This window comes from Aethalodelphis obliquidens, unplaced genomic scaffold (assembly GCF_003676395.1).
Source record: "Aethalodelphis obliquidens isolate GAN/ISIS:26980383/991018 unplaced genomic scaffold, ASM367639v1 scaffold7, whole genome shotgun sequence".
In the NCBI taxonomy this organism is placed as follows: domain Eukaryota; kingdom Metazoa; phylum Chordata; class Mammalia; order Artiodactyla; family Delphinidae; genus Aethalodelphis; species Aethalodelphis obliquidens.
In genome coordinates, this window is record NW_020837951.1 from 13,347,545 (window position 1) to 13,371,654 (window position 24,110).

General features: G+C 41.1%; 1 protein-coding gene across 9 annotated transcripts in view; it reads right to left on the reverse strand.

The window, feature by feature from the left end:
* Positions 1-1,054: 1,054 nt before the first annotated feature.
* The window catches only part of CNTRL (centriolin), an 85,551-nt gene continuing 62,495 nt past the window's right edge, over positions 1,055-24,110 (reverse strand). For 3 of the 9 annotated variants that reach the window (XM_027105012.1, XM_027105010.1, XM_027105016.1), the window contains 19 exons: positions 23,443-23,656; positions 20,703-20,833; positions 20,426-20,566; positions 20,196-20,322; positions 19,271-19,435; positions 18,341-18,500; positions 16,827-16,942; positions 16,531-16,748; positions 13,751-13,908; positions 12,530-12,603; positions 10,261-10,449; positions 9,572-9,797; positions 8,045-8,250; positions 6,936-7,076; positions 5,046-5,318; positions 4,807-4,869; positions 3,458-3,664; positions 1,733-1,816; positions 1,055-1,469 (listed from right to left, as the gene is read on the reverse strand). In XM_027105012.1, the coding sequence (XP_026960813.1) occupies positions 1,760-1,816; positions 3,458-3,664; positions 4,807-4,869; positions 5,046-5,318; positions 6,936-7,076; positions 8,045-8,250; positions 9,572-9,797; positions 10,261-10,449; positions 12,530-12,603; positions 13,751-13,908; positions 16,531-16,748; positions 16,827-16,942; positions 18,341-18,500; positions 19,271-19,435; positions 20,196-20,322; positions 20,426-20,566; positions 20,703-20,833; positions 23,443-23,656 (2,866 nt within the window). In that variant the 3' untranslated portion in view covers positions 1,055-1,469; positions 1,733-1,759. The other 6 variants (XM_027105011.1, XM_027105019.1, XM_027105013.1 and 3 more) reach the window with 5 other exon arrangements.

Sequence of the window (24,110 nt, forward strand, 5' to 3'; positions counted from 1 at the left end):
CGGGCCCAGCCGCTCCACGGCACGTGGGATCCTCCCAGACCGGGGCACGAACCTGTGTCCCCTGCATCGGCAGGCGGACTCTCAACCACTGTGCCACCAGGGAAGCCCCGCCTACACATGTTTTAAGTGTTCTCTTTTCTTATAAATGTGTGGCTCAATTCACTCCCCTTAACAGAAGACCAAATGATTCCTGTTCATGTGGGAATATAGAGAGGGTTCATGTGGCAGTTTAGAAAGAAAATATTTTACCCTCATTCAGCACATGGACAGACCAGGAAACTGCGTCCTTGAAGGATTTCAGTAATTGTGGATAGGCCAGGATTTTAAGCATTTTGCTAAGACTTGTGGAAATGAAACAAAGAATATAACTACCAAATCAGTTTTATTTTGGAAGTAGATGTTTTCTGGAACTTAATGTGTTAATAAATTTTATGCCATTTTCATTGTCTTTAATCGTATTTATCCCGTATCTGTTTTTTTTTCTTTTGGCTGTGCCACGTGGCATGAGGGATCTTAGTTCCCCCACCAGTGATCGAACCTGTGCGACCCCTAACCACTGGACCACCAGGGAAGTCCCTATCCCATATCTCCATGTCTTAATGGTCCAGCTCTAGCCAAACAACTTATTAGGAATATAAACCTCAGTAGGTGGTGAGAGATTACTCACTGTGCTATACTGTGTATAGTAACATGGTATATAATACCTGTTATGGTTCAAAAGCTGTATAGGGGCCTAGAAGAGTCCTTGGGGATATTTTAAAACAAGTCTGACTGAACACAATTTGAATTTACCACTGGGTCAGATTCTCCAAAGTCCAAAGTTCTAATTTTCTACCACAGAATATTTTTGGTTAAGGAAAAGCACCTGAAGTATATATATAATAGTTTTATAACAGATATTTTCAAGTGATAAAATATATTCATTGATAGGTACAACATATTTCAACCTGCAGGCAGAGATGGAAAATCACTTGAAAGACTGAAATTTAGGTAAAAATTTTATGGTTTAACTGTAGATATGTGAAGTGTAAAGTCAGAATCTGTCAGACCCAAATTTACTTTATCTTTTATTTTTATATGAATACAGATTTTAAACAAAATCCAAAAATAACTTGGCACTGTTAATGAAGAGGGGCTTAAGTACATTTTTTTTAACCTTCCTAACTATGGATTTTACCAGTTTATAGATTCAAATCAGTATTGGTTTTATAATAATGCATTTCAAAGTGAAAAAACCCTTAGCCATCTAGGACCCTGGTTTAAATTGTATACAGTTGTTCCCATATGTACAGGTGACTTACAAAAACCCTGACGGTAATTGTCCAAGTGGAGTTTCAGCATTTGAATTCACTGGTTCATGGTAAAAAGCAAGTGGCATTCTAATTATGAAGTTGGTGAGGTAGTGGAAAAGGTATTTCCTCATATTTCTGCAAGACAGTTTTCCTCCATCTGGCTGAGCCACTCTTTTCCTACAAGATGAGAAAGTCAGGATGAACTCTTGCAACAGTAAAAACAGGTTTTAACTAGGTTAACAATTAAATGATAGCATCATGGCTAACAGGTAAAATATATACTGAGTACCTCTTCGGAAAAATGTTTTAAGATGAACCACCATACGATATTATCCAAGAGAAAAGTCAGAAAGTTACTTTTCTTAAGACTGTATGATAAACTAGAATTCAAGATCTTGCAATTGAAAGTGCAGGTTAAAAGAACTCTTTGTAACATGTACCCTGTGAGCAGGAGGCTGGGAATGGCATCAGTGTCGGTAACCGTCTAGTGATTGTGACGGACCTTGTAGAACTTGGAAGGAGCTCTGAAATGAAGGAAGAGAAAACATTAGGCTCAGAAGCCAGTCTCTTAATTCCAACCTAGTTCAGACTTTTATCCCACGTAGACCTAGATTATGACTCCAGAGTCCAAAATAATTCTAACAAACTCACCTCTACTCCTTGTGCCTCAAACATTCCTCTGTTACTCCTGGATTTAGAGCACCTGAACTCTTCTGGCTGCCACCATGAGCTAAGAGTTTAACCTGGCCCTCAAACCCCTGTCTACTCATCTCCCACTATTCTGGGCTCTCTTACCTCCAGAGTCATCTACTCTTCAATGCTCTGTGCCTCTGACACACTGTTCCTCAAGGCCTGCCCTGAGGCCCATGATGGTTTTGGCCTGTATCTGACTTGGATCCTACCATGGAAGGTTTTAAGGTAATCATTCAAATCTTGGCGCTGCTGCTAATGAGCGAGCTGTGTGTCTATTAAAGATGCAACTGGCCTTGAATGTTCTCATGGCTCAACCATACAATATACCACTCTGGTAAAGAAAGATTAGCCTCTAAGTCCTGGTTTTGTCTTTTGCTGTGACCTTGACATTTTTCATTTTATACAATTTCCTTATCTATGTAGAGGGATAAATCCTATTTCCCAGGATGTAAATGAGATAATATATGTAAAGTGTTTAGTACACACACACAGTAGGCACACAAGATGGTAGCTATTATCCATCTCTGACAGTAATACTGTGTTACTTACTGATTCCATGAGTATATTTTATGTTCCTCTAAATAATTATTAACCTTATGTAAGTCATAGAAAACTTGTGAAATCCAGGGTTTTTTTTCTAATAGACTCTCAGTTAAGAGTTCAAACTCTGTTCAAACTTTGCTGAGGATTAATAGTTGGCACAGTCATCTTCCCAAATGGACAGACTAAACTGGGACTCAGGTTGGTTTCAGAGGTCTAAACTTTTTTTTTGGCTATGCCGCACAGCTTATGGGATTTTATAACTTTGTTGTTGTTGTTGTTAATTTATTTTATTTTTGGCTGCGTTGGGTCTTTGTTGCGGTATGTGGGCTTCTCTTGCTGTGGAGCACGGGCTCTAGGCGCGCAGGCTTCAGTAGTTGTGGCACGTGGGCTCAGTAGTTGTGGTGCACGGGCTTAGTTGCTTCGCGGCATGTGGGGTCTTCCCAGACCAGGGCTCGAACCCGTGTCCCCTGCAGGCGGATTCTTAACCACTGCACCACCAGGGAAGTCCCAGCTTATGGGATTTTAGTTCCCCAACCAGGGATCGAACCGGGCCCGCAGCACTGAGAGTACAGAGTCCTCACCACTGGACCTCCAGGGAATTCCCTAAACTCTTTATATTGACCAAGTAGACGATAAGGACATCCAGAAATGGAAGGCATTTATAGAAGAATTAACTATATCCCTGACAGGTCACCCAGTTTCCTAGGCTATTTCCTAAATCATCAGCTTATCCTCTTTATTCATCTACCAACCAATTGATTCCAGTCTCCCCAGGGACCATGAAAAAGCAAGTCTTTCCTAAGACAAGTTTTTCAGAGATTTGAAGGTGGCATTCATATCCTTCTGAGTCTCCTCAAGATTATGGACCCCAAAGCTTTCAGGTACTTTCCATGTATAAGTCAGACCCCTTGTGAAGAGCTTCCTCCTACCTGGCTTGGTCCAAGATGGGAGTCCTCTGCAAGGGAAGACTCCAGCTGAGACACACTGGGTGATGACGTGGAATCTACAGATGTGCTGGTGACCAATTCCCCTAAGGCATCCACTTGTCTCCTCAAGCTGTGTAAAGTGCCCTCTGTCTGCCGCTTCCCTTTGCTTAACACTTCTGCCTGCTTGGACATACAGTGTCGAAGCTGGGCCTGAAAGTGTTATGGTAGAACATATTAGAACTAACACTGGGTACCTTCCTCATGTTTAACTTTTTTTTTTTTTTTGCGGTACGCGGGCCTCTCACTGTTGTGGCCTCTCCCGTTGCGGAGATGCGCAGGCTCAGCGGCCATGGCTCACGGGCCCAGCCGCTCCGCGGCATGTGGGATCTTCCCGGACCGGGGCACGAACCCGTGTCCCCTGCATTGGCAGGCGGACTCTCAACCACTGCGCCACCAGGAAAGCCCATGTTTAACATTTGATAGGCAAACCTGACTATAATAAAATAGGAATGGCTGCTGAAAATCCTCTTCTTGTCCTTTAAAAAAAAAAAAAAAGGAGGTGCCAGATGGCTACTCTCTGTGTTGTCATTAACTGGGCCTTCAACTCAGCCTGTTCTCTCTGCTGTCACAACACTTAGGATTTCAGCATCCCTGGCCTCCCCATTAAATGACTGCCTCATCTCTCTCTCCTTACTGCCCAGACTTAGAAGATTGGTTTATACCGGATATCTTCAGAGTCTCTCACAATGTATGTAATCCTCAACCCCATACTACGTTCTGGCTTCCCCACCGTACCTCTGAAATGATTCTCTTATTAAAGTCAACAGCAAGCGCTGTCCCATAGAACTTTCTGTGATGACGGGAATGTTCTATATCTGTGCTGCCCACTGTAGTAGCCACTGGTCATGTGTGGCCTTTGAGCACGTGAAATGTGGTAACTGAAGAACTGAATTTTTAACCTGATTTAATTAAAGTGAATTTACATTTAAACAGTCACATGTGGCTGGAGGCTATTTGATGTCAAGGGCCTCCACTCACTTGGTACCGCCCATGGCTCCTTCTCAGCCCTCGCTGTAAGTGGCCGTTCTCCAAAGATGCATTCTGTCCTCTCTTGTTCTATCTAACTCACTCTCATTTTCCAACTCCCACCTAAACTCTTAACCCCCAGATTTTTAGGTCAACAATGACCTATTCTAGACACCTGTTTTCAGCTGCCTATAGAAAGAGATCCTTCTCTGAGCTTCAAACGTGTAATCTATAAAACTGCCGTGAGAGCTGCAACAGAGCAATTCCCCCCACTCTCCTCAATATGCCAAGTATCTTATACTGTATTTTTCTTTTAAAAGGGCAACCTTGAGTCGATCTTCACGGTGACGCAGTTTCTCTCGGAGTGCTTCTCCACGCCAGTGTTCATCCTTTTTCAGAGGGAAAGGGAAACAGAGAGTCTCTAAGCACCACCATCAGTAACCGACCCACCTTTCCCCCCTCTAACCCTCTTCCATCCTCAACTCTGTGTTTGAGCTTATCTAGGGTAGGTGGGAACCAAATTATCTTTTGATGAAGTCCACAGAATAGCAGGATAAACCCTTACCATTATGTGAACATGAGAAAAATTCAGTTTTTCTTCAAAAGGTGATGGTCTGTCACTCACGGGGAATGGAAAGTTCTCTTTCAAGCTTTCCAGCCCTCCTTCTAGGTTTTTGTTCCTTTCCAAAACAGCTTCCAGATCTGCTGGTTGTTCTGGAAGAAACTGGTTAAGATTCTTCAGGCTGGTTCGGATTTCATCTTTCACTTCAGACCTAAGTGTCCTCATTGCTTCACTGATTTCCATTTGTCTTCTTTCCAAATCTTTTTGGTTTTCCATCTAAGGAGTGAGTGAGAGTCAAATAACTACTAGGTAAAGTTTGGGACTTACCTGGAATTGAACTGTTATTGTTAATGATTTAAATTTAATGTTTTAAATACATGTGTCATGTATTTACAGACCTACAAATGTTAATTACTATGATTAGAATGGTAAAAACTTGTGATTTTTCAGCTATTCCAAGTATCTACAAGCTACCAAGTAAACGATTTTACTGACATTTGACTGAAGCAACTTCCATTTAGAAAAGCATGGGTGCCATGTTCCTTGAAGGTGCATTACTCTATAGAAGTCGGTCTCTCTGGAGCTAGACAGAGCTGGATTCCAATCTCGTTTCCAGTAAACATTACCAGTATGACTTAGGGCATGTCTTACCTCATTTAACATGAGGATAATACCTTGCATCCCGAAATGCAAGAACTAGGTGAGAATTTATACAAAGCACCTTAGTGGTACCCAGATGAGAAAAGGGCCATTTACCTAAACAAGCCGTAAGTGATCTAGATTATAAATGTTAATGCTGGAAGAGGCCTTAGAAAAGACCTGGTCCAACGTTTTCATTTTATGGGTGAAGAATCTGGTGGTTTCGGCAGTCTGGAGGTTTCCTCAGGTTTTACAGTTTGTGTTTAAGACCTGAGACTACCCTATGTGGCTCTCTCCATAATAGAGAGCTTAGTGAAGATATTACAGTCATACCCACTTCTAACTGCCCTTCCAAGTTTGCAGAGGCTGGGGGGGCCTTTAAATAAAAGTTATTTGTGTGTGTGTGTGTGTGTGTGTGTCAGGGCTGGGGGTGGGTGGCTATAGGCACAGATGAAACTGAATGGCCACATAGGGTTATCCAAAGGACAAGGTGTAGCAGGGTCAACCGAGTGGCCCCAGCAGCCTGACTAGACTAGAGCTCTGGGGTGGCCCAGCTGCTGCCAATGGCTAAGGGACACCAGGGGGGGTCTAGGGTTAGACTCTCCATCTAGCGTGAACTGCTTTCCCACCCTCAGCTTGGCAACGTTACAGGTTATCAAAGGTTTTCCCGGGGGTCATTTTTTCCTTCCCCAGGTGTTTGGCTCTTATAGACTTGTTTCTGACATAAAATCTAACATTTCAATACAGCGCTTTGGGACATGATAAAATTTTATGTTGAAGAGCTGCTATTTTTCTTTCAAAAACTAACATAAAAAAAAAAACTAACATAAAAACCTTGTTGAACTTAAGGGCATTTTAAAAGTATATTTTGACACTATTGATACTATGTATATAATAGATAACTAATGAGAACCTACTGTATAGCACAGCGAACTCTAATGCACTGTGGTGACCTAAATGGGAAGGAAATCCAAAAAAGAGGGGATATATGTATATGTATGGCTGATTCACTTTGCTGTACAGTAGAAACTAACACAACATTGTAAAGCAACTCTACTCCAATAAAAATTAATTTTAAAAAAGTATATTTTGAACAAATACTTTTTTTCTTGTGGAGGTACATTTCTACATTTCAAAACTAGAAAAACAGATTTGATTAATTAGCTTTTCACGACTTTCCCAAAGAAATACTCCTTTTAAAAGAGCTACTGAAGAAATATAGCTCTGCCTGAGTCCCGTGGGGTGTGGGCGCACCTGTTTCTTGAGCTCTGCGTACTCCTGCTGCATCTGGCTGAGCTCCTTCATCAGGCGCCTGGCCCGCTCGTGGTTGTCCTGGGCCACCTGCTCGATGGTTGCCATTTCCTTCTGCATGCAGCTGTTCTCCTGCTTTTGCTCCTAGCACCAGAGGAGGAGGATGACTCTGGAGGTGTGCGTTGCTGGCTTACGCACTCACTAGCTCTGTGACTTCATTTCTCGTCTAGGCTTCAGCTATAAAATGGGGATAATCTACCTGCCTTCTTTAGCAGCTGTGGTAGAGCTGGGAGTAAACATGTGGTCGGTCAGTCTGTCAGCCCAGAGTCTGAATCCTAGATCTGCAACATTACCATTGATACTAGGTTACTTTCCCTTGTCTGTAAGATGTTAACTATAGCCACCATCATAGGGTTCCTGGGAGGATTAAAATCTAGACATCTACATACTATCTTTACAATCGTGTTGCCCATCACTGGTTGTAAGTGTATCACCCTTAGGGAAACACACCTGGTTGGAAAGTACCATTCAACAGGGCTACATTAATTCCTCCAAAGGGTGTTAGAAAAATCCATTCCTGTGACAGCCCCCGTTGCTGCCCACTGGCCTCCACCCACCATACGCTGTTTTGAACTCATCTGAGTGTCACCTCCCACAGTTTATCTCCAGGGATAAAACCATGGTAGGTTGAGCTTCCCGGTTTCAGGATAATGATTAATTAAAGCTAACGTTGACCGAAAAGGGCGTGATGAGAAAAACGTGTGAGCACAGACTGCAGCTGGGTAAGAATGTCTTTAGAGGCTTTCCTTCCCCAGCCCCCTCCTCGACCCTGCTGGGGAGGCTGGACCGCTGAGCTCTGCTCAGTGCTGACATTGTCTGTGCACACGACCATCGTTCCAGCCAGCCAGACAGCTCCTCTAGGGCTGAGCCCAGACTCTGGCAAAATCTACCATCAGCTTCAGGAACAAATTACACGTAAATGCACCACAAATCACAGTTGGGTTAGGGACTTGGTTGACAGGTAATTTATTTTCTCTACCTTGAAGAAGTATTTTAGTTAAAAACGTAAAGGCGTCATCTCCTCATAAACTGCCTGGGCAGCGGATACTCACGAGAAGGTTCTTCTCCAGCTGACTCCGCTGGATCTTAAGTGCTTCCTTGAGGCCGGCGACCTGCTTCTCGGCTTGCTTTCTCTCTGTCAGGAACTGGTTCCGCAAGAGGCTGAAGTCCGCCCTCACAGAGTCCGTCTCCTTCTGCAGAGCCAGAAGCTCGCCTGACTTCTCCAGTAACTGCTGTTCCCGTTCTGAAAGCTGTCGTTCTGAAATGAGCGTTTTAGGTAGTTTAGCCCGAGGCTCTGGGCTGGCCGTGGGCAGACTCCACAACGACATGCCACCCACTCAGGCACTTTGCTCTGTCACTCAGTCGTCCAGATCTCCCCTGACCCACACCAGAGGCCCAGAAAAAGGCCCAGAGAAGGGTGCCTCTTGATGTAATTTGTTCCCAGAGGCCTGATCCCAAAGTGACAGACAGCAACTGTCTTCCCTTTTGAGTCTTTGAGACCAGAGAGCACCAACCCTGAGGTGCAGGGAACATGGAACAGACTACTGAAATGTTTTTTATAAACCTAATTTTAATAAAGGGGGGCACACAGTATTTCTTCCTTCATGGGAGGCAGCGCAGAGGAAAGAACACAGGATTTGGAATGGCACACATCTTATTTTCTACAGAAGAAACGTATTTCCTGGTGTTTAATGGGAATCGTGTATGCAAACACCTAGTACACAGTGAGTACTCAATAAATAACGCTTATGCACAACAGTGATACTTAACACAGATTTTTCTAATCACCCTCTGTAAAGCAACACGCAGCCCAGATTTCACTTCTCACACCTCTGGCATGGTCAGACTCGGCATATTTGTTAGGTTTCAGTTTCCTAATGAAATGGTTGGGTCTGGATGCATCAAGAGTTCCCAGGGAAAAAAGGAATAATAACCCTTTCAGGTCCCAAGTCCACTGAGTTCACTCAAGGTAGAACAACATTTTCTGAGCATTATTAAAACCTAAAGCCTAAGAAAAAGAAAACTCATTTATTGATGTGAGAACGATCATTTACCCTGGATTCCCATGTCAACTTCATTTATGTATGGCTTGAGAGAGTAAACAAACCCAAAGGCCAACATCTGTATCTTAGTACCATTCGCTATGTCAAATTTAGACAGAAGTAGAATTGTTAATATTGTGGGTTTTTTACTAGATTGAGATGAAATGGATCATTGTTCCAAAGCTCAGAAGTAATGTCCTTTACAGAAAGCCTCGAGCACCTTTTGGCACTTCTCTGCCTTCATGTTCCACTCCCTTGAGACAGCACTCTCGAAGAAAGCAATACAGTAAAAGCAAAAAGACCTGACAGTCTTGGAACCAAATCCTATCTCCATAAAGACAAATTCCCTCTGTCCCTCTGAGCCTGTTTCCTCTTCTCTCACAGGGCTGGGAGGATCAAATGAGGGACCATTCTTCCCACTGTGCTTGTCCTGTGCCTCCCGTCTGGGCTATAGCTGGGGCCTGGGACTCCTTCACACATTTTACTCAACAATCAGCAGATTTCCCCGCCCTCAGTGCAATGTTCCAGAATACATACGGGTTTGGGAGAGCGTCTTCTCCAGGGTCTCACCCCACCTTTCCTCTTCCTGCAGAGTCCTGATGCGCTCTTCAGCCACCAACACCTTGGTCAGCACCTGCTCCAGTCTGCTTTGCTGGTCTGCTATCTCCTTTTCCAGCTGGTGCCGCTGCTCCTTCAGTGTCACTCTACTGGCTTCTAATTTTTCTTCTTCACTTTCTCTCTCTTTCTGGAGTCTCTGAAACATCTTAATAGAGAACAACCTTAGTTAGTCATAAAATAACAAATACCCAGTGTCCTGAGGGAATCTTCATGGACACTAGATAGATTCCAGTTCAACAGAAAGTAGAAAACAGCCCATGGGGATAGAGAGTGAGTTTTTACAAAGGTTTTTACAAAGATCACCTTTACAAAGGTGATCAAGTAGGGACTGGAAAACTGTTTGGCCAGCATGTGAGGAGGGGATTCAAGCAGGAACTGGCACGTGGCCTTCAAGATTCCTTACCGGGCCTGTTCTATGGTCTTAATGGCCCGTAATATTAATACCAAGGGAGTTAAAGAGTTGGTGTAAACTCCCCTCTGGTCACACAGGGCAGGTAAGGGAAGGTAGTCCCAAGGGGGATACTTCTCAGCAGCTTTGTGCCAGGGGAAAAAAGCTCACACAAGTGATAAAATGTTTCCTCTTATATAACGTCATAGATGTGCGGTACCATTTCCTGTTGGGCTAGTTTGGCCTTGTTTTCTTCAACTTCATTCTGAAACACCTGCAGTTGTTGTTGTTTTGTTTCCTCTTCTTTTCGGCAGACTTCCAACTTCTTTACTTGTTCTCTGATGTCCTCCTGGAGCCTGGTCTGCTCACTGAGCAGTACATCCTGACGCTTGGTGGTGTGGAGCAGGTCCTTCAGGTGAAAGAACAAATTGAAACTACGGACAAAGCCACCTTCATTACAGGTGGCTAGTGTCACAGCTACATCTATCTACTAAGTCTGACAAAATTAAAGCGTAAAAGTTCCATATCCTTTATTATTTCAACAAACATACAAAGGTACCTGGAACTCAACTTAATCACTGGCTTCCCTCTTTTTAGTACCTAGGATGACAGAGATGTCAGAACCTCAGCAAGAGACTCAGTTCCTCCGAGCTTTAGCTGCCTTGTCACTGAGATGGGAGTAAACAACACCCACCTCACAGGATTGCTAAGATTAAGAAAAGCTGTGAATAAGGCTTAACTCTGAAAATGAACCTAAAGTCATGGTTTTGTTACTATTTGAAATATTTATACAGGTTAAAAAACTCAGACAACAGGACTTCCCTGGTGGTGCAGTGGTTAAGAATCCGCCTGCCAATGCAGGGGACACGGGTTTGAGCCCTGGTCCGGGAAGATCCCACATGCCGTGGAGCAACTAAGCCTGTGCGCCACAACTACTGAGCCTGCGCTCTAGAGCCTGCAAGCCACAACTACTGAGCCCACACAACACAACTACTGAAGCCCGAGCGTGCCTAGAGCCCATGTTCCACAACAAGAGAAGCCACCACAATGAGAAGCCCACGCACCGCAACGAAGAGTAGCCCCCGCTCGCCACAACTAGAGAAAGCCCACGCGCAGCAACAAAGACCCAACACAGCCAAAAAAAAAACCTCAGACAACAATAAATACTTCTTTCTTCAAGGAACCCAAATTAAGCACTTTAGAAAAAGTTACCATATTTCTAACAACACAGAAAATATTCCTACGAACCTGTATGACTTCTTAAAAAAAATAGAATAATTATGTTTTTTTTTTTTTTTTTGCGGTACGCGGGCCTCTCACTGTTGTGGCCTCTCCTGTTGCGGAGCACAGGCTCTGGACGTGCAGGCCCAGTGGCCATGGCTCACGGGCCTAGCCGCTCCGTGGCATGTGGGATCTTCCCGGACCAGGGCACAAACCCGTGTTCCCTGCATCAGCAGGTGGACTCTCAACCACTGTGCCACCAGGGAAGCCCTAATTTCAGTTTTATATATCTTAGAAACACAGAATCTTAAAGGTAGAAGGAGGAGAATTTAGATGTCTAATCTAACCTGTAATTTACAGAGTGGAAACTGAGGCCCAAAACTTGCTTGAGTTTCTCTGAAATTCAAATTTTGGCAATAATCTCACAGGACAACACTGAATTACCTCAAGAAGATGATCAGAAGTACAAGGGTAAAAAGAATCTGCTCTAGGGGCTTCCCTGGTGGCGCAGTGGTTGAGAATCTGCCTGCCAATGCAGGGGACAAGGGTTCGAGCCCTGCTCTGGGAAGATCCCACACGCCGCGGAGCAACTAAGCCTGTGTGCTGCAACTACTGAGCCTGCGCTGTAGAGCCCACGAGCCACAACTACTGAGCCCGTGTGCCACAACTACTGAAGCCCGTGCGCCTAGAGCCCATGCTCCGCAACAAGGGAAGCCACCACAATGAGAAGCCCGTGCACCACAATGAAGAGCAGCCCCTGCTCACCGCAACTAGAGAAAGCCCGTGCTCAGCAACAAAGATCCAATGCAGCCAAATAAATAAATAATTAAAAAAAAAAAAAAAGAATCTGCTCTATTCAACACCTGACAAGATGAAGGCCCAGATTTGGCCATGATTCTGCAGCTCAACGAGTGATCAAATCTAAGCCCAGCCTTTGCAGGCCTCATCTGTGCCATGGGTAAGAGATGATCCATCTGGTCCCTGAAGCCCCCAGAGTGGCTGCTGAGGGACTGTTGGGCTCTTTTAGCCATGACCTTACTTATTAGCTTCGAGTAAAACGTTGTTTGAATAAAGAATTCTAGGGATAAAATAAACTGGAAAATCACTGCTCTGCATCAAAATTTTTGTATATCTTATATTTGTGTTTGATAAATGGTTCTAAGGGACCTGCTCGTGTGAAAAGGAACCAGCCTACTTGATTTGTTATTTCAACCAATTATCTGCATGCCTTCAGGACACTACTAGAAGATTACCTTTGTGAGGCTTACCTGTTTTGCTAGGTTCAAGTGGTCTTGGACATCAGCTAGTTCCTCCTGTAATGAGTTTACTGCTTCCCGTTTTCCTACAGAAATAACATTTACATAAAATAAGAAATACTTATGTATACATGTTCCAGATTCCTATCAGTCCACTCAGAGAAGTAGAGTAGAAGTGAATTTATACTTTCTTCTGTTAAATGTATGACTATGCCACCCTATCTTATTAAAGGCCAAAAGAGAGGTACGTGATGCGCAATCCAGATCTGGACTTGGAGCCCACGTTTTTAAAGACTTGCATGTTCAAAAAAAAAAAAAAAAGACACGTTACATGTTCAAAACCTCACGATGAAAATTTACACATAATAATACCTCATGTTGATGAGGTGCATGGTTTAAAAACAGGTATCTTCCACATTGCTGATAAAAATATAAATTTGGTACAACCTTTCAGGAAGACAGTTTGGGAATAAATTTTATATCTGTACTGGTTTTGTCACTTACTAGCTGTGTAAGCTTGAGCAAGTCACTTCTCGCTTAGGCAAGTCGCAAGGAAACTAGGCTTAAGTTGCTTTATCTGTAAATGGGTGAAACAATAGTTTCTACCTCATAAAAATGTTATAAGGATTAAGTGATAAAATGCATATGAAACACCTGCATCATGTCCAGGACACAGTAAGTGCTCAACAGTATACTGCTGGCTAGGATTACTTAGTAACTTATAAATAAACAATCATGAGGCTTTATAAAGAGTTGGTAATTAAGATGTTATTTGCATCTTTGTTTTTAAATCTACACACACACACACACACACACACACACACACACACACACGCCCCAAGGAAAAATCTGGAGGGATATTTACTAAATTGATAATAGAAATTATCTCTGAGGAGTGAGGTGAATAGTAATTTTTATTTTGTCATTTTGCTATGTTTTTAAATTGTTCTCTAAAGAATATGAATTAGTTTTTTTAAAAAATAGCTTTACTGAGATGTAATTCTCATACCATGCATTTTCCACCCATTTAAAGTATACAATTTCATGGCTTTCCGTAAGTTCACAGAGTTGTACAACCACCACCATACCTAATTTTAGAACATTTTTCTCACTTCTAAAAGAAGCCCCATGCCCTGTAGCATGAATTATTTCTGTAATACGACAGCAAACAATTAAATAAAGAATCTAGCAAAAGGAAGAAAGTCCCATCTCTCCTGTTGTGCTGCCTCATACCCTGGAGCTGCTGCTGCATGGCTGCGATGTCTTTATGCAGTGAGAGTTTGTTTCTGTTTAGTTGGTCTAGCTCCTGCTGCAGTTTTCTGACATCCACTTCCAACTTTTCTAAGTCTGATTGCTTTGTTCTGCTATTCTCCTCTGTAGCTGCTAAAACCCTACAATACAAATGGAGAATAAGTTAGACTGTCAAATACAAAATGTCTAAGCACACACAAGCGACAACTAAGGAATAGTGTTATATTTCACAATGTAGTTGTGGAGTCTGGATGATATTAATAAATAAATATTAATAATTTACCAAATTATTAAATGTTATTAAATATTAACAAAATGTAAGGCTCTTCAACTCATTTTCAAAAGAAATCTTATTTTCAGCTTTCCAAATAGAACATTTGGAAATGTTTATCATTTCAAAAAGTGACTTGCTAAACCGAGGTTTTATAAAAATCAGGGATAACATGGATAGCACTTGTAATTCCAAAAATGTGATTAAGGACTTCCCTGGTGGCACAGTGGTTAAGAATCCACCTGCCAATGCAGGGAACACGGGTTCGAGCCCTGGTCTGGGAAGATCCCACATGCTGCGGAGCAGCTAAGCCCGTGCGCCACAACTACCGAGCCTGTGCTCTACAGCCCTTGAGCCACAGCTACTGAGCCCATGTGGCTAAAGCCCGTGCTCTGCAACAAGAGGAGCAACTGCAATGAGAAGCCCGCGCACCACAACGAAGAGTAGCCCCCACTTGCCACAACTAGAGAAAGCCTGCGCGCAGCAATGAAGACCCAACGCAGCCAAAAAATAAATTAATTAAAAAAAACGTGATTAAAATGGATCACTAACTTCTGATAAGTGAAAATGCAGGAAACACACTGTATGTATAATAGGATTTACCCAAAAAAGATATGTATGAGCATGCATTCCTTTACACGAATGGAATCATATACTATGGACTGGTTTTTGTCTGGCTTCTTTCAGTAAGCATAGTTACTTTGAGATTCATCCATGAATTTGTCTGTATCAATCCTCCATTGCTTTTTATTGCTGAGTAGTATTCTATGGTATGGCTATACTATAATTTGCTAATCCATTCACCAGCTGATGGGCATTTAGGTTGTTTCCAGTTTTGGCTACTGCAAATAAAGCCGCTATGAACATCAGTGTACAGTTTTTGTATGGACACATGCTTTCACCTCTAGGTGTGAGAAAGCTAGATCTTCTGCTAGGTGTATGCTTGCATTTTTAAGTAACTGCCAAACTATTTTCCAAAGAGGTCTTACTAACATTTTATACTCCCATCAATTGTGTATGAAAGTTCCTCGCTAGCATTTGATATGGTCAGTGTTTAATCTTAGCTATTCTATGAGGTGTGTAATGATATCTAATTGTGGTTTTAATTTGCATTTCCCTAATGGTTCATGATACCAAGCATCTTTTCATGTGCTTATCTGCCATCCATATATTTTCTTAAATAAAATTTCAAATCTCTTGCCCATTTGAAAAATTGGGTTCTTCATTTTCTAATTACTGAGTTTTGAGAGTTCATTATATCCTGGGTACACGTCCTTTATCGGATACATGGTTGCCAGGATTTCTCTCGCAGTCTGTGACATGTCTGTTCATTATCTCAACAGTGTCTTTTGAGAAACAGAAGTTTTAAATTTTGATGAGGTCCAATTTTATCAATTTACTCTTTTATGGATCATGCTTTCAGCGTCTTATCTAAGGAATTTTTGCCTAACCCATGGCCACAAAGATTTTTTTCCCCCTATGTTTTCTCTACAAGTTTTATATTTTGGTTTACATTTATGTTTGTTAATTTTTATATGTAGTGTGAGGTATAGATCAAGGTTCATTTATTTGGTTTTGGATACGTAGTGCTTTTAGCAACAGTTTTGAAAACACCATCTTTTCTCTACTTTGCATCTTTGTCAAAATCAGTTGTGCATATATTTGTGAGTTTACTTGCAGACTTCTGTTCTGTTCCTTTGACCTTTTTGTCTATCTTTATACCAACACCACAGTGTTTTGATTACCATAGCTGTATACTGTCTTGAAATCACATAGTATTAGCCCTAAACTTTTGTTCTTCTTTTTCAAAGTTGTTTTGGTGTCATATCTAAAAAGTTTTAGATTCTATTCTAGGTCCTCTGCATTTCAGTATGAATTTTAGAATCAGATGGCCAATTTCTATTTAAAAAACCTGTTGGGATTTTTTTTTTTTTTTTTTTTTTTTTGCGGTACGCGGGCCTCTCACTGTTGTGGCCTCTCCCGCTGCGGAGCACAGGCTCCGGACGCGCAGGCTCAGCGGCCATGGCTCACGGGCCCAGCCGCTCCGCGGCATGTGGGATCCTCCCGGACCGGGGCACGAACCCGTGTCTCCTGCATTGGCAGGCGGACTCTCAACCACTGCGCCACCAGGGAAGCCCCCTGTTGGGATTTTGACTGTGATTGTTTTGAATCTATAGATCAATTTGAGGAGAACTGAATCTTAACAATGGGTTAAGATTGGGTCTTCCTACACACGAACAAGCATATATTCTTTTATTAAAAAAAGAAATCACAACAAGTTATTTTAAAAAATGCTTTCGGGGAAAAAAAAAAAACCTAAAAGGAGAATTCACCCAAAAATGCTATTGGTGTATTGTATTGTGATACTGAGTTTGTGGCGTATTTTGTATTTTTTTGCCTTTTCTCAATTTTCCAATTTTTTGAATAGTGTGTTAATAATGCTTTAGCCTTCCAGATGGGATCTTACAAGCTTACTTGTTCCTGCTCTCACCGTTTGGTTTGTGCCAACTTCTTCTCCCAGCCATCACATTTCTCTTCAAGATCTTCCTTTTGTTTGCACAAAGACTCAACACACAACTGCAGTGCTCGGGTCTCAGCAGTTATTCGCTCAATTTCTCGTTTGTCCCTTTCCAAGAGCTGCTTCTGCCACTCCATTTCCCCTTTCTGTCGCAGGGCTGTCTGCTGCAAACTGTCCAACTCCAGTTTCTCCTAAAGCAGATAAAAGAGAAGTCAACCATGCAAACTGAGAAAGACCGCGGTTCACTACTGGTAAAACAGCTTTATTACCTCTAGCACTTCAACCTGAGCCTTCTCTAACTCAGACACCTTTTGGTCATGTTGTAGCTTCAAACCTTGCAGCTCATTGTTTTCAAGTTGCAACATGTCCAGAATATTCTTTAGTTCTAACAGAAACAAAGCATGGTCCAGGCTATTAAATGAATGTGGAAACATTTACAAAATGAAACAGAAAATAATGTTACTGGCTGATACAAGAAACAAAAGATAATAAAAATATATTTGTTGTGCTGAATTAATGGAGCTAATTAATTATATTCTGAATGTAAAAAGCCTTTAAAAGTATTGCTAAACACTAATTTGTTATAAACATTTAAACAAAAACATTCAACAGAGACCTAGTTCTAAGAAGTACTTACCCTACCTAAAAGAATTTAAATCAAAATAGGAAAAACTTTAAAATATATCAGCTGACATTTATATAACAATTCTTTTGTCCTTTGAAATATAGACTTTTAAATATTAACTACTTTTATCTGATTATAAAAATATTTTTTCATTATAGAAAATTTGAAAAAAGTATAAGAAAAAACTGAAAACCCATCATTATCCTACCATCCAAAGACAATCACTACTGCAATAGCATTTTGATGTATTCCCTACCAGGACTGCACGCACACGAATAGACACACACACATATATATATTTTAAAATAAATTGGGACTACAATCAATATTCAGTTTTTATCAATTTTTTCACTCTTCTTTCATCAGCATTTTTACATGTCATTAAATGTTAAAATATGTTTTTAAAACAAATTTATTTATTTTATTTATTTATTTTTGGCTGCATTGGGTCTTCGTTGCTGCGCGTGGGCTTTCTCTAGTTGCAGTGAGCGGGGGCTACTCTTGGTTGCGGTCTGCGGGCTTCTCATTGCGGTGGCTTCTCTTGCTGCAGAGCACGGGCTCTAGGCACCCGGGCTTCAGGAGTTGTGGCTCGCGGGCTCTGGAGTGCAGGCCCAGTAGTTGTGGCGCACGGGCTTAGTTGCTGCGCGGCATGGGGGATCTTCCTGGACCAGGGCTCGAACCCGTGTCCCCTGCATTGGCAGGTGCATTCTTAACTACTATGCCACCAGGGAAGCCCAAAATATGGTTTTTAAATTAGTCATTTGTTTCCAAATTTTGTTATTACAATTTCTGTTGCAAGTAACTGACTCAGTCAACTTAATTTGTAAAACTAGGAAATAAAGGCTTACTTCTTAAAAAAAAAAAGAGAGAGAAATAAAATAAATATTGCTGCGATGTACATAAACGCTTGCCCTCTCTAGATAACTGGAAATGGGCTACCCGGTTTAACAGGTGTGAGTTTAATAGTCTTAAGACACTGGGAGGTTGTTCCATTTTATACTTCAATCAACAGCCTGTAAGTGCTCTTCTTTCATCACACCCTGGTCAGCAATGAAGATGATTATTTTGCTTTTAGTCAATTTGAGTGGCAGAAAATATCATATTCCTTTTATAATCTGCTTTTCTTTGATTAGAAATAAGGTCAAACTTTAAACTTACCAGTTTTATGTTTAGACATTTGCCCTAAAACTACCTGGAGATTTTCTTCCTCTTTTTCAATTTCCTGCTTTATAAGTGAAAGTTGATCTTTTTTCTCACTAATCTGGACATTCAGTTCTCCCTTCTGAAAACTCAGTTCTTCCAGAAGAGATTTTAGTTCCTGTGCAAAGAAAAAGAAAAGAAAAGAAAAGAAAAAAGTCAACCCACCTTCACCAAGTTATGAATAGAAATTACTTTAAAATCAGTTCTGTTATTAACTGTCTCATTTCATAGAAATTCTCATTTGGAAACAAGCTCATGTTTGAATTTTACGTCAAGAACAGCACTATATTTTACACTAACATATTTTAGTATAATAGAAGTAAAAAAGTAACACGTTATCTTCATTTAAAATTTATATGCAATATTTACTATGAGCAAAGCAATGTGTTGCAGAGAAAAAAGGCTAACTCGGACACATCTCCTGCCCTCAAAGGGTTTAGCACCTGGTGGGGAAATAAGGCAGGGAACAGAAACATGATCACGAAAGGCTACGGTGCCCTAGGAAATGTGCAGAGTGCTACCAAACTCAGAATCGAGAGAAACTCCTTCCAGGGTAAAGGAAAAGTTGGGGAAGTCTTCTTAGTGGCATGAAGCTGGACCATGGAAGCTGGGTCAGATCTGGACATTCCCAGAAAGGGAATTCCTAGAGAAGAAACAGAATGAGAAAGGCACAGAGGCATAAAACCTTGGGCATGTCCAGAAAACAACACAGGGGGAGAGCTATGCACGGCAGCCACAGCAAGGATAGATAGCACAACACCAAGCTCGTTACAGAGGCAAGATGCAGGAATTTAAATTTGCATTTTAGGGGGAAACCAATGAAAATATCTCAAAATAAATCTACAGGACTATACTAGGACTCTTAAGAAAAACTATTGAAAAATGTACCCTGATGTGACTGCACTTCTCAGCTACTTCAGTTTCTCCCAGTCTCAGCGCTTCCTGGAGGTCAGCTCTGGCCTGGACCATGCTTCCCTGGAGTAGATGCAGCTCCTCCTTTTTATGCCCCAACTGTCTGTCCAAGACAGCCATCTCCTGCTGCTGACCTGTTACCTGCATTAAAGAAAAGTAAAGAATGCAAAGCCTGACAAAGTGCTGAGATGGAGAATATTTAGTCCAGCTAAAGGTTGTGTGGGGAAATAAGGAGGTAGTCTAATTCTCACAATCCTAGCTGCAAGAGTCAGGAAGGCCAGGCTGGGGGCCTGCAGGCATAAAATGCCTAATAAAGGCCTTGAGCTCACATAGGTAAAAACACTTAAATCACAGCAAAAACAACAATATGATAATAATGATTGTCCTTCAGGATATGGTTTTCAAACTTTCATATCTATATTTTATTCCAATTGGCAACCACCTTGGCAATGGAAGTTAGGCAAGGATTTAAAAAATTTATTCATTTTGTAAATTTAAAACTTATAATTTTAAGGGCAATACATATTTAGTTACAGAAAAGCAGAAAATGCAGACATGCAAAAGGAATAGAAAATATTCACAATCCCCCCCTTATCAGATGACCATGTTTGTACTTTGGTATAGACCAAAAATTCAAACACAAGTATACATAAACACATTTAACATAAATGATCTCAGAGCATATTGTGTTTTGAGACTTACTTATTCAATAATATATCGTACTGAGTTGAGATTCAAATTTGGGTTGGACTCTATTCCTAAGCACTAAGATATATAGCCTCATTTATGCTTTATACTTTATTATGTATTTTCCAGTCTTTTCTACAATCAAACATGTATTACTTTTTATAATAGGTTTCCAAGCAGCATGAACTGGTTTTCGAGGTGTCTGCTGCCCTACCTGGCTTCTCAGCTTTTCCAGCTCTGCTCTGCGGGCCTGCAGGAGGGTCTCCGACTCTTTAAGCACCTGCAGGTGATGATCCTCAGTGCGTTCTGCGGTCTCGATGTCTTTCTGCAGCTTCTGCAGCCTACAAAGCACCAGCAGTACTGGAGCAAATTGGAAGGGAGACAGAGCCCCAAGAGCTGCCTTCCAGCACAAGCCCCTTGCAGGCCTGCAGAGGCCGTACTTACTCTTCAGTCAGTTTTTCCTTCTTCTTGTTTAGACACTGGAAGTCTGAGTCTTTTGCTGCAACAACTTTGTTTATCTCTTTCAAGATTTCTTCTTGCTGAATTTTGTGCTGCTCCAAATCCTTTGTGTCAGCCTGGAGCAATCTAAAACACATCTCTTTATTTCCCCCAGACTCCTTAGGCTTGACATGCATTTATCATAGAGCAATTATTGTCCACTTAGAATCAAACTTCTCATTCATCTCACCGAGTACATCAGTGGCTGAGGGAGTCCACCTACCTGAGCTGCTGATCGGCTTTGACAAGGTTAACAGCAGTTTCCTGAGCTCTCCTTTCTAACTCCTCAGCATCTTTCTCAGTTTGCAATAAATTTCTTTTGGCATCAGTGAACTTTTCAACAGCATCTTTTGTCTAGAAAAGAAACTGTCATTAAAACCAATTCAGTTACAATACTCTCTCACGGCTACTGGTATCGTAAATTGGCTCAGCTCTTGGAAAACAAGACAATACAGAAAGACTGATAAAAATGTTCACTCACTTAGACTCTCCAATTCTCAAAAAAGAATTCAGAAGAACTATTACACAAAAATGCTCATTGTATACTGAAATAATATAAGACTTGACAAACAATCGATTCAGTAAGTGATAATGCATCAGCACAATGGAATACTGTGCAGTCTTTAAAATAATGACAATGTGGTAACATAGAAGAATGTTAATGATAAAATGTTGGCTGAAAATAAAATTTTAAATGGTTTAAGCACTGTAAGAGCAACTATAGAAAACTATCTTGTCAACAAAGACAGAAAGGCTATGCAAAAACAAAAATAGTCATCTGAGGGTGGTGAGATGGTGGATGATATTTTATTTAAAAATAATCTGTAATATTATTATATGCTATTTTTTTCACTTAAAAATATCTACCCCAAAACAACCACCAAAAAAACAGGAAAAGAAGAAATTAGGGCTTCCCTGGTGGCGCAGTGGTTGAGAGTCTGCCTGCCGATGCAGGGGACACGGGTTCGTGCCCCGGTCCGAGAAGATCCCACATGCCGTGGAGTGGCTGGGCCCGTGTGCATGGCCGCTAGGCCTGCGTGTCCAGAGCCTGTGCTCCGCAACGGGAGAGGCCACAACAGTGAGAGGCCCACGTACCGCCAAAAAAAAAAAAAAAAAAAAAAAGAAATTAAAGGAAAACAAGAAATTTAAAAAAGAGAAGAAAAAAGTGAAAAAACAAACAAATATCTACCCAATTAAGTGGCAAGGAAGTGATTCTACCAATAATCCCTCCACATAAAGATTCTTCCTTTACTCTAGATATTATCTTGTTAAGTAAAACCCCATTAATCTAAGGATGATTTAATTATGGCTAAGAAACACAAATATTTAATACTTTTGAAGTATTTCAAAATCTTCCTATATATGATTTGGCAAAAACATCATTTTTTTTTTTTTGTCACCTTGGTTTCTTTTTCTGTCTCAAATAAGAGGCTTAACATAATGTCACGAGAGGTCCAAAAACAGAGTATGGTTTGTACTTGGTTGAGCAGTGACTCACTCTTCTGCCAAAACACTCCGTGTTGCAGTTGCACTCAAGTCAGAGGCATCTGTATGTGAAGCTCGTCTAGTAAATACCCCGTGTGGATGCAAGAGGGTTTGGCCAGTTCCCAGAGAGCAAGATATTTCACCACACTTCTTTCCACTTCGGATAGCTGGTTTCTACTAGATTCATCAGCAAAGCATTGGACAGAACTCACTATACACTACAGAAAGCCAGCCACGTCTCTAAGTAGTTTTTTATCCCTTGTATGTCAGGTTTTAACAAGTCTGGCACATTCCTTACAAAATGCAGCACTTTCTCCTTTCCTCTTCCCTTTTAGCAAGCTGCTTCCCTGAGTCATTTTGGGAGGATGAAGGAGGAAGAGCTTATTAGTCTCGGTTCACTTACTATCTCTGCCAACTACTAGTCTCAGCAATTTTCTTTTATACACCAGTGATACATTTTTCTCTGGTCCTGCTCACACCTATTCTCTCACAGTAATCTAACATGTGACAGAAGAGGGAACTGATCACCTGGAAAGAGATAAGGAAACTTTTCCATTCTTATCAAAGCCATCACTCACAGAATTTCTTTAATAAATCCTTCATTTCAGTTCCTGGGTAATAGATTCCTATTCATTTAAATTGATCCATGTTGAAATAACAATATAAAAATAGTAGTTCCTGATGTGCCCCATATGATTCGGGACCTTTGATTTTAATCCTGGAATTCCCATCTAAAGCTCTCTTGGTGAGTCAGAACTTTAGCTGTATGACCCTGGGCTAGACCAGCCTCTGAGCTACATGCGCGAACTGGGCTAATGACCATCTTACAACGCTGCCAGGAAGGTTAAATGAAGTGGTATTTATAAAATAGCCAATGTGTGGCCATAGCAGGGGCTCATAAAAGGCAGTTCCTTTTCTTCCCCAACTTTCTCTGTGTTTCAGTCTTAAGAATACTACCTCAGGCCCAAAAATATTTGATTTTATATTACTATCAACTTGGAGAACAAAGTAAGAATAAGAGTCTTGTGAGGTCCATTGTTATAAGAATATAAGATTGGCCTATTTAATAAACACAGATATCACAGCCCGAATAATTTTCAAAAGACACAGATAGGATACGGAGGTGGGGTGTGTTAGGAACTAAATGACTTTCAGGAGCTTTAAATATGCTATTACATTTAATTCATACTGAATTATACTAGGTTAATTCTAGCATAATTAGTATAGTCTAGGTTAATTAGTACAATCTAGGTTAATTATACTTCATTTAATTCATACCGAACAGCCTAGGTTTTCTTAGCCTGAATTTACACAGGAGGAAAGCAAAGCTCGGGGACTTAAGCAACTTGCCCAAATCCTCACAGCTCCTTAACTAGCAGAGCACAGACTGGCTTGGACCACTGTGCTCTTCACGTTTTCTTTCTAACCCTTCCTGCCGCCGCCGCCGCCGCCGACAGCAAGCCAGCAAGCCGTCTCACCCCAAGCACAGCAGCACATACTTTCTCGGTTGTGTGTGAAAGTTCACTCTCAGCTTCCGCCAGCAGTCGGTCAGCCTCCCTGAGCTCTGCTCGACGTTTCAGGAGGGTCTTCTCGATGCACTCAATTTCATCTACAATATCTTCATGGTGCCTGAGTGATTTTTCTATTTCTAGTTCATTCATAAGACTCTCAACATTTCCATCAATGAAGTCTCTAAAAAAATCATATATACACACTCATCAAGAGATTTTAAATGTGACAATATAGATACTTGTAGCCTAATGATAAAAAGATGCACAATGATTTTCTAATTTTATATGAGAAGGAACTGGACAGACAGCTACATCTGATTAAGTTCAATATCTATGCTTACCTTTTTACTCAACATGGCATACTGTTGACAATAAGTGGATAATATGTATAATGTATGAGGCAGTTGTTTTGTCCTTTTAAATATAAAGATTATTTTTTCATCAGCACTTGGTCAAGACAATGCTGATACTTCAATTCTTCTGTGGTATAAAAATAAAACAAACCACTGCCTCAATAATCATCCATTCCCTCAAAACTATCCTAAGTTTCTACTAGAGTAAAATTATGGTGACGATATTTGACAAATCAGAAAGCGTAACACAGGACTTGGTAACTCAAGGTTAAAGTCAAAATT